Here is a 13,890-nt window from a genome sequence, read left to right as displayed (position 1 = left end):
AAATACTATGGGGTTTTTTTCTGTCATTGCTGTTCTCCAGTGTCTGCCACAGTTCTACATAGTTTAAAATGATCTACGCAGTGCCACATTAACCACATTAACATTCCTGTTTTAGAGCCCAGTGAAGAAGGAAAATGTGGATATTACCCTGGAGACTAAGTCTGTGCTGCAGGAGGAGGATGAGACTCCATTCCCTCCCCTGAAATCGGAAGACAGTGGCATTGGTCTAAGTGCTTCCTCCCCAGAGCTCTCTCAGCACTTGGGGGTGCCAACTGTGACGCCTGAGAGAGATGATGTCTGGAAGAAAGGGGGGAGCATTCAGAAGACACTGTATTGTATCCAAGAGCTCGTTGCCAAGTTCTCCAGTAAATACATTTTTGGGGTGCAATTTCAAGAAACAAGTAGTGAAAGCATCTCAGCAATGAATCTGAGTGGAAAAGACAAAAAAGAGAATGGCTATAGATTCCCTGAAAGTGCTAGCAAGAAAAAGAGCCCATGGGATGCAAAGCAAATCACTGTACCTCAGTTTAAACAAATGCTTTCAGACTTGTTCTCAGTTCGAGGGTCACCATTCAAGAACAAGAATTCTAATCCTTCTGACCGCAACTCTGGTAATAAAAAGGAAAAGGAGGAAGAAGAGTGGGACTTAGAACAAGTGATGCTTGTCTTGGGACCCCTTAGAGCTGACTGCAAGGAAGCTTTTGCTGCGGCTTGTCACCTTTTGTTGGATTGTACCACATTCCCAGTCTATCTTTCAGAGGAGGAGATGGAACAGTTGTATCTCTCTCTGTTTCAAGTTCCTGGTAAGAAAAGATTCCTTTACTGGGCAGCTTGAACATGTGAGGATGCAAATAGCAAATTGAGCTTGTCTATTTGCAAGAAATGTGACCAGGGCCAGTAGTAATGCCTTTTGACAGGGCTGAAGGCAAGTTGCGTGTGAGTTAAGAGACTTACCCACCTCAGCATGTGTTTTGTGTCTTGCAGCTGAGGGACAATTTTTACCAAGCTTTTAAAATTCACATTCTTTTGAAAGCTTTCGCTAAAAAACTTGTAGCTGAAGGGATGAAATGACCTTCTGGCCTGTAGAGGCTTGTGGCATGGTTCAGGATTTTCAGGAATTTCATCCCCCCCAGTCCGTGTTGTCTCCTATCCCGCCCTGTCCCATCCCACCGCCAAAAAAAAAGGGTATGTTAGAGGAAGATGGGTGAAGGTGGGAAAATGGAGTTCTAAACCATAACATAAGCAAAGACAGCTCTTTCCCTAACTCTCAGAATTCAAAGGAGTCTGATGTAAGCTAACATACAAGAATAATCTTCTATAATTGGAGGGTCTGTTTGTTCTGGGAATTCAAGTTCATTACCTTTGGCAGGAGCAGTTATTGGCCTGAAGGCTAGTTGAGAAGATAGGTTTGCAGTGAATGGAGAGGTGGGAAACTTGGCAACTGGGTTCCCTTCCTCACCTCACTACAAATTTCTGCTGTCTTCCTTAGCAAAGTGATGGCATGCACATCATCTACGTGGGTGAGCTGTCTGCTTGACATGGACACTTTTGCATATTTGCAGTGCCTTCCATGTGGTCAGCAGTGTAGCTGAACTTAGAAGGCTTGCTTACATAATTTCATAATTGTGTTTCTTTGGAGTGTCATCCTAGGATTACAGAAGTTTATTTTCAAAATTCTTTTCAACTGCACACCCCAGAGAATACAGTAAGGTTTAAAGGCAAAAGGAGAGAACCTTTGATAATGAAGGTCTGGGTTGAATGTGATACAGAAGTTGTCTGATGCAGAGAAGGAAGAATGTTCATTTTGTTGGGGTAGTAAAGCAGTTAAAATATTTTGTTTTGAAGCCAGAGGTGTGAACTCATGCTTCAGACTGTCTCCAGTCAAGCCTTAATAAAATTTTATCTGATTATTCACTCAGGAGAGGCAAAGATGGCTAGACTTGATGTTAGCCATATCAGTTTCTTGTGTGCTTCATGGTTTCTGAAACAGTACACTTCAATGCTATCTGAAAGAGCAGACCTGTTGTTTTCGACAGTGACAGCTGGAAAGCAGCAGCTGTAAAAACTAGTTGTGAATAAACATAAACTGTGAAGCAGAAATCCACTAGTTACTGGGTTACTGAAGTCCTGCAAGAGCTTCCTGCTGGGAGAAATAGGGAAAAGAATATAACTTGCTTTGAAGCAAGTCCCTTCTGAAGTAAGGGACTTGATGATAGCATGACAGTTCGATTTGGGTAGTCATTTTTGTCTCGATCTTGTGAGCCTAATTGAAGAATTCTTGGAAATATGACCATAACTTTGAGATTATTCAAAAACTTTTTTCTCACATATCTTCTGAGGAGGTTGTGATGCCAGCTTCCCTCTGTGGCTGAAGTCCTTAATGACAATATGCTGTTGTGTGAATGACTGCTATGTTCAGAACGTGTCCATCTTCACGCTGCTGGAGGTGATCAACCATTCCCAGTCACTGGCGCTTGTGATAGAAGACAGAATGAAGCGGTACAAAGTGTCTGGCCACAACCCCTTCTTTGGAAAGCTACAGATGGTCACCCTTCCTCCCATTGCTCCTGGAGTTCTGAAGACCATCTCAGAGAAAACAGATTTCTACCAGGTGTCAATTTTCTTTTTGTACTGTCCAGCTACAGCAAACCTCTAAGGATTGGGGGGAAAGCAAATGTTATTTGCAGGGATGTTTGGAGGCAGCGTGTCTGTGTTACAGTGACACACTGCTGGTTTTTTGCTTCCACAAGGAATTAAAAGCAATTGCATTCTTCTTTGTGTGTTTCCCAACAGAATGTTCAATAGTGGCAGGTTATTTTCAAATTGCTAATTGGTTTTGTGCCCAAATTCTTGGGGGGTAGATATAGTTGATTTCTGACTTGAAGGGTTTGGTTTCATTAACTTGAAAGCTACATTTCAGAAAACTTTGGTACCACTCCAAGCTTTCAGATAAGAGAAAATATTAGTGGGTGAATAATAGTGAAAACATTCCATCCTCCTTGTTTTATGAGTATATATATATTTCAAAGATGCTTGCTTTCCTTCTCCTGACCATTTATTGATATTAGTGTTGGTATGAGGGTTAGTTCCAAGATTTTTTTCTTAATTACTGTGTTGCCAGTTGCTGTGCCTGACATATGTACAATCTGAGATGTTTTGACCCAGAAAATAGAAGCAGAAATGCTTTTTTTTAACTTCTGGTGCACATACATTTGAATTACCTCTTCTACTAAGGTCAGAAAGTTTCATTTCTTTAGGTCTGAGTGTATGACCTGAATTCTTGCTCTTTGCTGAACAAAGATGATTAGGAAATCCCTCTTGGTCATAGAGGACATTTATGCAATGGGAAGCTTTTAAGTCAGGGAAGAAATGGCACATTATTATTATTATTATTATTATTATTATTATTATTACTACTACAGTTGTTGTCAGTTGTTGTTGTTATTTTTTCCCTAGAGGGTAGCCTGCGTGCTCTGGAATCAGCTGAACAAAGACACACGGGAGCATCACATTGCCTGTGTGGAACTGTTCTACAGGCTGCACTGCTTGGCACCATCAGCAAATATCTGTGAAGACATTATCTGCCACGCACTTTTGGATCGTGATAAAGTAAGTCCTGTATTCACTGAAGCTCCATCATCACTGTACAGTTGTTCCAGTGCTTCCTGGACTGTCTCCAGTTCCCTTCCATCCCAAGTCTTCACTCCCATGGTCCTTCTGACTTCCAAGAGTCTTACAGACTCTGTCCATGCCTTTACAACTTCCTGGGATTTATTCATCATGGGACTACTGCTAAACGTAATCCCCAGATACAAGCTCCATCAGTCAGTGCTGGAGCTTTAGTAGTTTCAACCCAAATTGTGTAGTATCTGAAAACTTGCAGGTTTTGTCAGTATTTCCAAACTGACCCAGCTCCACCAATAACTCTAAAATAGTGTTGATTTTGTAAACTTCATGTTCCAACAAAAGACTTTATTATGTGTAAGTGTATGTCAACATAATGTTGACCCTTTGTCCACCTTAGTATTTAGTTCTCATAAGAAGTATGCTGTATTTTAAGTGAGCCAGTTATTAATTATTTCACTTACCTAGTTTAATGACAGAAGAGTTCTTTAATAACTTACAGCATATTTGTGACAATTGCCTTGCACAATAAAACTTAAACCAGCCACCTTCCGTCTTCAGTATTGTTTTCATATCTTTGCTCTTGCAATTTTGAAACTTAACAGTTTGGAAATCTTTTAAAAGCTTTCAAGCAAAATTACCAATAATAAACACTACCTAATATACCAATGTCTTCCAGTTTGTCATCCAACTTTTAAACCTCCCTAACACCAAACCAGGACTAAAATGTTTACACACAAGAGTCCTGAAATACATTTTGGGTGTATTGGGATGTCTTTTTTTGCTCCTACAAACACGGTGGCTGTTAAGTTTTGGTTGTGCATTCATGGATATCTGGCATTTTGGTTTAGTCTATTGCAAAACAGATAAGTGCTCTCAAACTACCTGAGAAGGGTTAGCAGTCATCTACACAATAACTGGTGTTCTGCTAGAGGTTTAAAAATCACTAGAACTTTACTCGGAGATAAATGCTGCAAAAAATATGTATCTGTTTTGTTTCCTTGCAAAGGGGACAAGGCTGGAAGCACTGTTCAGATTCTCTGTCATGTGGCATCTGACCAGAGAGATCCAAGGCAGCAGAGTGACTTCTCACAATCGGTCCTTTGATAGGTATTTTCCATTTCCACTGGCTTGGACTTCTATTTATATATTTAATTATATCATGCTTTGTTCTGTTCTTTTTTTCTGAGGTGGGAAAAAGTTCTCTGTAGAGAGAACAAAAAATGAGCAAAAGTAAGATCTTCAACCTGCTTGTACTCTGTGTGCATGGTGCACTTTCCTATCTGAAGGAAGCTTCTGTAGAAGTAGAAAGAGCTTCATATATGAAGAGTAGCTTGCAGACAAGTTTTTGCATAGCAGACATTTTTTATCTTGGCGTGTGTTAGGGTTTTTTGCAAAGAAAATAGAAGCAGCCACTTGGGGGGGAGAAAAATTATCATCTTCTAGTTTTACTTTCTATTTATGAGATCATAACCTTTGTATAAAATGAGACAAAAAGCATTAAGAGTCTTTCTAAATAAATATGTGAAAGAATTTTAAAATACGCTGCTCTTCTAGAGTGTCAGTATATGTATGGCCTTGCTTCTACAAAGGCATGTGTACTTGGCTTCAACTGGAAAATGAGCATGATCAGGCTGTTGTTAGCAGACATGAGCCATCGGCTGGTGCCTACTTGAACATGCACTGTGTCTGTTCCCTGCCACTGTTTTGTTGTTTGCATTAACTTTTTTAGGGATTTCAATTGTACTTCTTCATTCTGATCTCTCCACTCAGGTCTCTGTTTGTGGTACTGGACAGTCTCAATTGTTCAGATGGTGCAATTGGTGCTGCAGCACAGGGCTGGCTGATCCGTGCTCTTTCACTTAATGATGTTGCACGGATTCTTGAACCAGTCCTGCTGCTGCTGCTTCATCCAAAGACACAGCGCACGTCCATCCACTACATCAAACAGAAAAATTCAGCAGGTAAAACTGTTCTTGGACTGAAACTGTAAGTGCTAAGATAGCATTGCGTACTCCTGAACACCTGCTGAAGGTAGTCTTTGAAGTGCAATGGCATCCTATTACCCCGAGTTATCTTGTATCAGGTTCATAGATTCCTCCTCATCCAAGTACCTCTAGTAATGCCTAAAACAGCATTCAGGAGTAAGTCATGCTAGTTGAAGGCCTAATGATAATTTCTATTACAGTGGCTGCACCTACACTGTTGGTTTGGATTGCTTCCTGCTTTGCTCTCAGATCTTGTCCCACACTTGCCATTGCCGTTCCCAGATGATCCCCACTGCATGTGTGTTCACTGTTCACAGGATCCCTTCCGAGCAAAACTAGGTCTGCAACCAAATTAAATCCAGAAGCAGTCTGGTGACTATGTCAGTCCAGGAACTGTTCCAGTAAGCAGGATGGACAGGCAAATCTCACTCTTTCCACCCAGTCTTGCCCTAGCACACCATGCACCCTCATACCAGGTTTCTTTATTCAGAATATTTTTTTTTAAAGATGCCCTCAGAATCGTGTTAAAATAATCAGACAGGTTGTGGGGAACATCTTGCTGTTTAGGGCATACCACACACACAAAAAACCGACTAATTCTGCTAACTGCTAAAAATTAAAATATCTTTGTCCAAAGAAGATCCAGCTTGATCTGAGACCTGAGCCCTTGTAGTGTATGTCTTGAGGTATCCCTGAGATAGGATGCAGAAGCAGACAGATATGGAGCAGATATGGAGCTCCAAGTGCGGAGTCCTGCAGAAGCTGGCAGTCTGTTCAGTTTTGGGATTGCTGGGAGTGGTGTGGATATGAGACACTCTGCACCGTTTGGCCCAGGTAGCCAAGGTTGTTTCCTGGAGTAGGGCAGGAAGACAGTGGAGATGAGTCTGGCAGTTTTGTGTAAAGAAACTTCCTTGTCACGTGTCTGTGACCTACTGTTAACCTAGCTGTTGGCTTGCATAATTGTTTTTTCTGTCTTCATTGGCAAATAGTTAGATGGCAGACATTTATAGCATCCAAAGGGACCTGTTTAATAGATGCTATACAAACTCAGAGCTAATATATTCCTTCCTTGTTCCACAGCATATAATCAAGAAAAAATTAGCTCTTAAAAAAAAAAATTCCTCTGTTGCTTCTCATTCCCCTCCTGATCTCAACAAACATTTTATGCTCAGAAAGCATAAAAAAAAATTGTCACATCTAGGAAGTCATAGCATAAGAGAAACAGTATGTGCTTTATGTTTTGATCCTATTCTCTTGCACTTGCAGTAGGTTAGGACTGCTCTACCACTTTAAAAAAAGATAATTCTTGCCTTAACCCCGGTTTTTTTTTAGCTCCACTTGTTACAATTAATAGTAGGCTAGGGCACAGTAGCTTTTTAACTTTTTTTTTTCTTACAATGCTTCAATCAATATAAAGCATATTGTGTGAAACAGATGATTATACGCTTTTTATGATTTTTTGATTTTTATTTTTTTTTAGAAGGTATACATGATTTGCTCTGGAAGAAAAAGGCCTTTTTGAAAGAGTCTGGCATCTCTGAGAGTAATTCCGAGGAAAACCTTCCACTGAGCCAGTTCACTACCGTGGATAGAGAAGCAATTTGGGCAGAAGTGGAAAAAGATCCAGACAAGCCAGAGTTAAAAACTGAACAGACTGAAGACGATGGCTCTTGTAATCCACTGATTTCACATGAAGCAGATGGTGACCAAGATAATAGTGAACACACAGAATCAGCAGACACCAGCACAGGCCATGACAGTGAAAATACGTCCTCTTTTTCTCCTTCTCTGGAGCTGCAAGAAGTGAGCAATGAGGACAATGACAGTGCTGCAACTGATGGCAAAGAGACCACAAACCATGTGAGTTCTCTCAACGCGTTCCTTCCTGAAAGCTCTAAATCCAGTGTAGCGCTAAACCTGGTACGTGCTGACTCTGAGAGGACTCAAGCATCAGAGTCTCTGTCAAGTGATGAAGAGGTGGAATTGGAGCTCCAGGAAATTACCCATTCTAGGTTGCTCAAGCAGCAGAAGGAAAAGCAGGAGATGATTGAGGCTCTGTTCAAACACATGCTGTTATATTTGCAGCCTTATGATTCTAAGAGGGTATTGTATGCTTTTTCTGTTCTGGAGGCAGTGCTTAAAACAAACCCTAAAGAATTTATTGAAGCTGTAGCTAGTACAAGCATGGATACCAGCTCCACAGCACATTTGAATCTTATTTATAATCTGTTAGCTCGCCATCAGGAAGCTCTTGTAGGGCAGAGTTTTTATGGCAAGCTTCAAACTCAGTCCCCAACCATGTGTCCCCATTCTCTTCTAATAGAATTGCTCACTTACCTCTGTCTGAGTTTTCTACGCTCATATTATCCATGCTACTTGAAGGTCACACACAGAGATGTGCTTGGCAATAGAGATGTTCAGGTGAAAAGTGTGGAAGTCTTGATTAGAATGATGACTCAGCTTGCTACCATGGCAAAGGCAGCAGAGAGCAAGAACGTAGAGTTCATACACAGTTTGCTAGGAAGATGCAAAATTCAGGAGTTTGTTCTTCTTTCTTTGTCTGCATCTATGTATATAAGTCAGAAACGGTATGAACTGCTTATCGCAGATGGAGTTAATAATGTTCCTGAAGAAGAACTCTTTGAAGAGAGCCTAATCAATTTTGGGCATGATCAAATATGGAGCGAACACCCACTCCAGATTGAGTTGCTGAAGCTCTTGCAGGTATTGATTGTCTTGGAGCACCATCTTGGACAGACTCGTGAGGAGCAGGAGAATCAGCCAGACCTCTCAAAGGAATGGCAGCAGGCTCTTAATTTCCAGCAGGCTATCGGTGCAATGCAGTACGCCTATGCACACCCAATAACTTCACAGGGATTATTCGTCTCTGCTGTGGTTAGAGGTTTGCAACCAGAGTACGGCTATGGGATGCATCCCACATGGGTAGGATTAGTGACATGTTCCCTGCCCTATTTTGGGAAGTCCTTAGGCTGGACTGTGGCACCGTTTGTTGTACAGATATGTAAAAACCTGGATGAGCTTGTCAAACAGTATGAAAGTGAAGCGGTGAAGACATCTGCAAAAACATCTGCAAGGTAAGAGTCTGCAGCATGGGATTTGTTATGCTGAAACTTTTTTAAGTTCCTCTTACTACAGCATAGTGCATAGTAACTTACTGCTTTAGTGCTGTGGCTCCCAGAGTTTGATCCTCAAACCCTGCTGCACATGCAGCTATCTGTCCTTTGAGCCCCGGTGCGGTGGAGGTAGCATTGCTGCAGCAGAGCTCACTGCAGCTGGAGGAGGAGAGGAAAGGGAACCAGCAGCAAGAATGACCAGCAGCTGCGATACTCTCTGTCCCCCTCTGCCTGCCATTCAAGTAAAAGTAAGTTCCCAGTTTTGAGAAGACTGAGGATTTTGGAGGACTAATGGAGGAGGAGAGATGCCCTGGAGAAGAAAAATACAGTGATACTGTTCAGAACAGGCAGTAGGTGAAAGGAGCAGGGAAAAATAACTGAACGCTAAGATTTATGGTCAGGTGGGGAGCAGTACTCTAAAAGATCTAGACAAGGAAATGGGGGGGTCCAAGCATAGTTTGTGAATCCTTTGTTTTGATATTACTGTCTGGTCATTCCAGTATTCTTTTAACTATTCAATAGAAACAGGTTTCTGCTGGAAGTTTTAATCAAGGAAATACCACTTGGCCTGTTAAGCTTTTCCTTTTTTTTTTTTTTTTCACCCCCCTTCAAAAGCTTAACTTCTAAAAGAGAAAATGTTACACCTGATTACCCCCTAACCCTTCTGGAAGGTCTGACAACCATTGGTCACTTCTGCCTTCTGGATCACCCTAATCAAACTAAAAAGGTAAGTGCTGAGTGCCTACCGGTCGCTTGACGCATCGGCACCTGTTTGTCAAAGTGTGCATCCCTTTTTCATTCAGAGGTCAATATAAGTAATAAAGCAGCACTTGTACGAGAAGATAACATTAAAGAAGCCTCATAGCACACCAAAAGAAGCAAACTAAGTAAAAGCAGCATAAGGGAGGGGGGCTGAACTTAATTTTTTTTACTTGAAAACAGGAAAGTTAATTTTAAGCAGATGTTCAAGATGAACTTGGTCACACAAATATTAGTCCTGTGTAGCTTCTCTACAGTTGCTCTGTCATTAAAAAAGTCTTCTATTTTCTTTTGATAACATGGTGATGTGTTCTCTACAATTTTTATTCCTATAACATTTGTCAGAAGAGGATGTTATTGTCATAATTTCCTAGACAAATCAATTCTCTCGGTGCCAAAATAGTGAACAGTGAAAACAGTGGACTCTAATAGCAGCAGTCTATTTTGGAAATAGAATGGTTGGATTATTTTTAAAGTTGTCATTAGAAAAGTTGACTGTGATTCTCCTACTTAAAGAATAAGAGCAGTCACTCTATGGTGCACAATATAACATATTCTAATATTAATATTTTTGTTTTTTCTAGTCATCATGTTTAGCTGAACCTGCAAACCTGAGAAACGCTAGGAATGCCATTCTGGAAGAATTGCCTCGCATTATTAATACCATGTCCCTTCTTTGGAGCGTTATAAAGAGGGAAGACTCTCAAAAAAGACCAACTGACTTCTTTGGAACAACTAAAGGCTCTTCTTTGGTCTATTTTAAAGCAACCAAAGTAGGAGTTCTTTTAAACTGCTGTGTATCTCGCCATCCTTATCATCCCCTCCCTCACCAGTTCATTGTATGTAGAGTTCACAGAATAGCTTTGCCATTGGGCCACATGAATGATATTGGGCCACAAAGAATTTTTTAAGAACTCCAGTGAGCTACAGTCTTGCACAGTACCTGCCTACAAAAGTAGATTTTTCCCTATTCTTTTTGCCCATCTGCACACTTACCTGATCTGGTTAATGTTTTGCTTTTTCCATGAGCTTCTGTTAATAGCAGCTGTAGACCCAACCGCCTCTGAATTGTCTGCACCTTCCGCAGGCAGCAGAACCTGTACCTGAAGGAATAAAAACACTAGACTTTTCCCTTCTTCTGCGGATCTTGGTAGATCCTAGTAGATAACAATATCTGTAGGAGAAGAGAGAATATAACACAAGAAGTTATTTTTTCTATTTTGCAATCTGTTTCCAATAAATGTACCTTCCATCTGTAAGAAGGATAGACTAACTCATAACTATATAGTCAAAATTAGTCTGATTGCCAAGTGTATAAACAGATTCTTTTGTTGTTGTGTATTTTCTGAACATCTTGGGAAAAGGGAGAATGTTTTACAGACTATGAGTTATCCTTTGCCTTACGAAGTTTAGAATTGACAGTTATTTTTTTCCCCTCTATAGACATTAAGAACTAAAATACTGGACTTCATAAATCCGTTGACAGCACAACTTGGAATCCAGTTGATGGCAGCAATTGCAGCAGTATGGAATAGCAAGAAACCTCATAGGAATCAAAGTAAAATCAAGGTGAAACTAAAGAAAGGCACCCTTAATTTTCCAGTGTAAAGGCAAATGTTACATTTATATGATCAATTCTAAACTCTGGGCTTGTTTATAGATTCTTTGGGGATTTTTTACATGTGACAACAGCAAGCCACTGAAAAATCTGAAACGCTTTTTTTTATACATAATTCCACAAAGCATCAGGACTACAATTAAACCTAAATAAGTAATCAAATAAAAAGGACAGTGTGGCAGTTTGATTGTAATAGCCATTTTTTTTATTCAATACTGGATTGTAATCTTAGGATTGCAACTTGCCAGTTATATTTTAAAGACCTTGGATCAAATCCAGAGAAAACACCTTGAATCTTTCCAGAGAAAGGTTAGAGTCGTAGTATTTTCTGGAGCTAAGCATTTATTCTGAGTAGAACATCTCTTTCTTTTCTGCTTTCATTTGAGCATAATGAAGTTGTTTTCATGAAAGTGTTGGGAGAAGATCTGTATATGGCAAATTGTTGCATGCTTGATTTAACTTGTCTAATTTACGTGTTGTAGAAATATTGATATTTGAGTAGTCACACAAAATGCTGTTTTTTCAGCTTCGTGTTTTGCCTGGTACAGTGATCTGAGGGGTGTGTCTTTTGTTTTGTTTTGGCAGATTCTTCCAGTGGCTAGTGCATCTCAGCTTATTCTTGTGGACTTAATTAGCGCACTTAACACATTGAAAATTGACACTATATTACATCTAGTCAAAGAGGTAGTCAAGAAACCATCACAAATTAAGGGTGAAGAGGTAATCATGAAGATAATTTCATTTTCTTGATGTATTCTATTCTGGATCTATTCCAACGTGTCTTATAAATATTGTTAGAAGGAAAATTTGTGGGTTGTTTTTTAAATGTACGATTCTCATTTGCTCCTGAAAAAGTTATGTTTTCTAGAATGGAGCTTTCTGTGTTTTGGTCCATGAATGTAAGTAGGTTCTTCAGAATCTTTTGCTGGTTGGAGAAGTTGCTGGTAATGAAAAGGTGTGGGGTCCTCTGGTACCAAAGATGCTGACAATTTTCATAAAGCTGCTGCAAATACACAGCTCAGTGATGCTTTTCTATCCTTCTACCCTTATCTGAACAGTTAGAAATACTTCACATTGAGCCTGCTCTCTTCCAATTGGCTTTCCAGGAAACCATTTTTGCTACTATGCACGCCATTGTAGGAGCTCCTACAGCTCTGAATAAATTGTAAGAGATATTCCAAAGTAATGTGACTGCTTCTGAACTAGAGTCCTCTACTAGAACTCCGAATTCCCTCGTACTGCTGTATAGAGTTTTATCACAGTTGGTCACCTGTTGGAATACAGGTGGCTTCCAGGAAGGGTATGTTAACCATTGAACACAAGTATTCAAGAGCTTGGACCTTCTTTTTTTTTTTTTTCCTTACGGCAAATAATTACAGTTTTGCTTTTATTTTTCAGAAATCTTCTCTTGTAGATATTCCAGTGCTGCAGTTCAGTTATGCTTTCATTCAAAGGTAATTCAGTCATTATAACAGAGAAATTTCTGTTTGACTGTAGTTAGGATAACAGCCAGCATCACTATTTCTGCTTTACTTTGATCTTCGTGTCACAATGTCACAGAATACCTTTATGTAGGAAATAGTTATTTGCACTTCATTGTTAAGTAACAGATAGACACAAAATAAATGGGCTATGATATTATATTGCATTGATCTGTTGATAATGCCAGTCTGAAAGCCTCATTTCGTACTAATCAAGCAACATACTTCAGGCATCTCATTAGCAAGATACTTGTATAATTTCTTATGATCTTTCTCCTTATCTGTTCTTTGTTGCCAGATGAATGGATAGAGAACTTCTAAACTTAATAAAACTGCTACGGCTGCAGTCTGTTCTGGACATGTAGTGAGTCAGGCAGTTGATTGGAAATACTCCTTTGGTCAAAACTCTTCTTCACATACTTGGCTTTTCTCTTGTGGAAGCCTTGGGATATATCAGACTGTGCAAAATACTGTATGCAATAAGCTATGGAGATAAACTAAGCTGACATGCAGGAGTGGTTAGCTAAACTTTATTCCTTTTCTTCCCCCTGAAGACCCAGTCCTCTTACAGTACTGGCTGGCATACTGCATGTGCTGCTAGCGTTTACTGATGTATGCACACTGCCTTTGCTGCCAGATATTTATACCATGTTGCTGGATCAGTTAGGAAGGGACAGGTTCTAAAGGACTGATCGTGACGGAAGCTTTGAGGCCACCAAGTTAACCCATGTATTTTGTTGTGGGGTTTTTTTTCCATAACTCTAACTTCAAACTTGGGTGTGTTTTGGTTTTTTTGGTTTTTTTTTTTTGGCAGACTGCCTGTCTCAGCCTTGCAGGAGAACTTCCAGTCCTTACTAGGACTTCTCAAAGAGTCTGTGCAGTTGAATTTGGCTCCTCCTGGACACTTTATTCTTCTCAGGTACTGCGTAAGAGAGAAGAAAGTTTATAGATGCATTGAGTAGACCTGTCCAATTACTAACTCGAAGTGAATTGATTTTCCCACAGTACTCTGAATGACTTTGTGACTAGGACACCTACTCTAGAAAACAAAAAAGACCAAAAAGACTTGCAGGTACAGTGTATACATGTATACGTTTTGGTTCATAAATCTGGCACTGTACATCTAAGTAAAAGTGGAGATGGCCCGATCTGTACTTTGTACCTGAATTCACCTGTGCATTTAGAATGTGTGAATGTGCATCCACATGTTTTGGTTTAGGCCTGGTAAATGTGGGAGACTCAATATGAGAGACATAATACACAGAATCTCTCTAACAAAGTTTTGT

At 40.0% G+C, this 13,890-nt stretch overlaps 1 protein-coding gene across 4 annotated transcripts in view; it reads left to right on the top strand.

Annotated features, from left to right (window-relative positions):
* Window positions 1-13,890, top strand: part of DOP1B (DOP1 leucine zipper like protein B) — a 50,018-nt gene that overhangs the window by 23,654 nt on the left and 12,474 nt on the right. For 3 of the 4 annotated variants that reach the window (XM_075432231.1, XM_075432240.1, XM_075432258.1), the window contains 13 exons: window positions 116-803; window positions 2,340-2,611; window positions 3,457-3,609; window positions 4,634-4,734; window positions 5,398-5,588; window positions 7,093-8,707; window positions 9,362-9,473; window positions 10,090-10,278; window positions 10,949-11,074; window positions 11,709-11,843; window positions 12,522-12,577; window positions 13,419-13,523; window positions 13,610-13,676. In XM_075432231.1, coding sequence (XP_075288346.1) covers window positions 116-803; window positions 2,340-2,611; window positions 3,457-3,609; window positions 4,634-4,734; window positions 5,398-5,588; window positions 7,093-8,707; window positions 9,362-9,473; window positions 10,090-10,278; window positions 10,949-11,074; window positions 11,709-11,843; window positions 12,522-12,577; window positions 13,419-13,523; window positions 13,610-13,676 — 3,810 coding nt within the window. The remainder of the gene's footprint in view (window positions 1-115; window positions 804-2,339; window positions 2,612-3,456; window positions 3,610-4,633; window positions 4,735-5,397; window positions 5,589-7,092; window positions 8,708-9,361; window positions 9,474-10,089; window positions 10,279-10,948; window positions 11,075-11,708; window positions 11,844-12,521; window positions 12,578-13,418; window positions 13,524-13,609; window positions 13,677-13,890) is intronic. The other variant, XM_075432248.1, reaches the window with a different exon arrangement.

The sequence above is a fragment of the Opisthocomus hoazin genome, chromosome 1, assembly GCF_030867145.1.
Source record: "Opisthocomus hoazin isolate bOpiHoa1 chromosome 1, bOpiHoa1.hap1, whole genome shotgun sequence".
Lineage (NCBI taxonomy): Eukaryota > Metazoa > Chordata > Aves > Opisthocomiformes > Opisthocomidae > Opisthocomus > Opisthocomus hoazin.
This window is presented reverse-complemented; position numbering and strand designations above follow the sequence as displayed.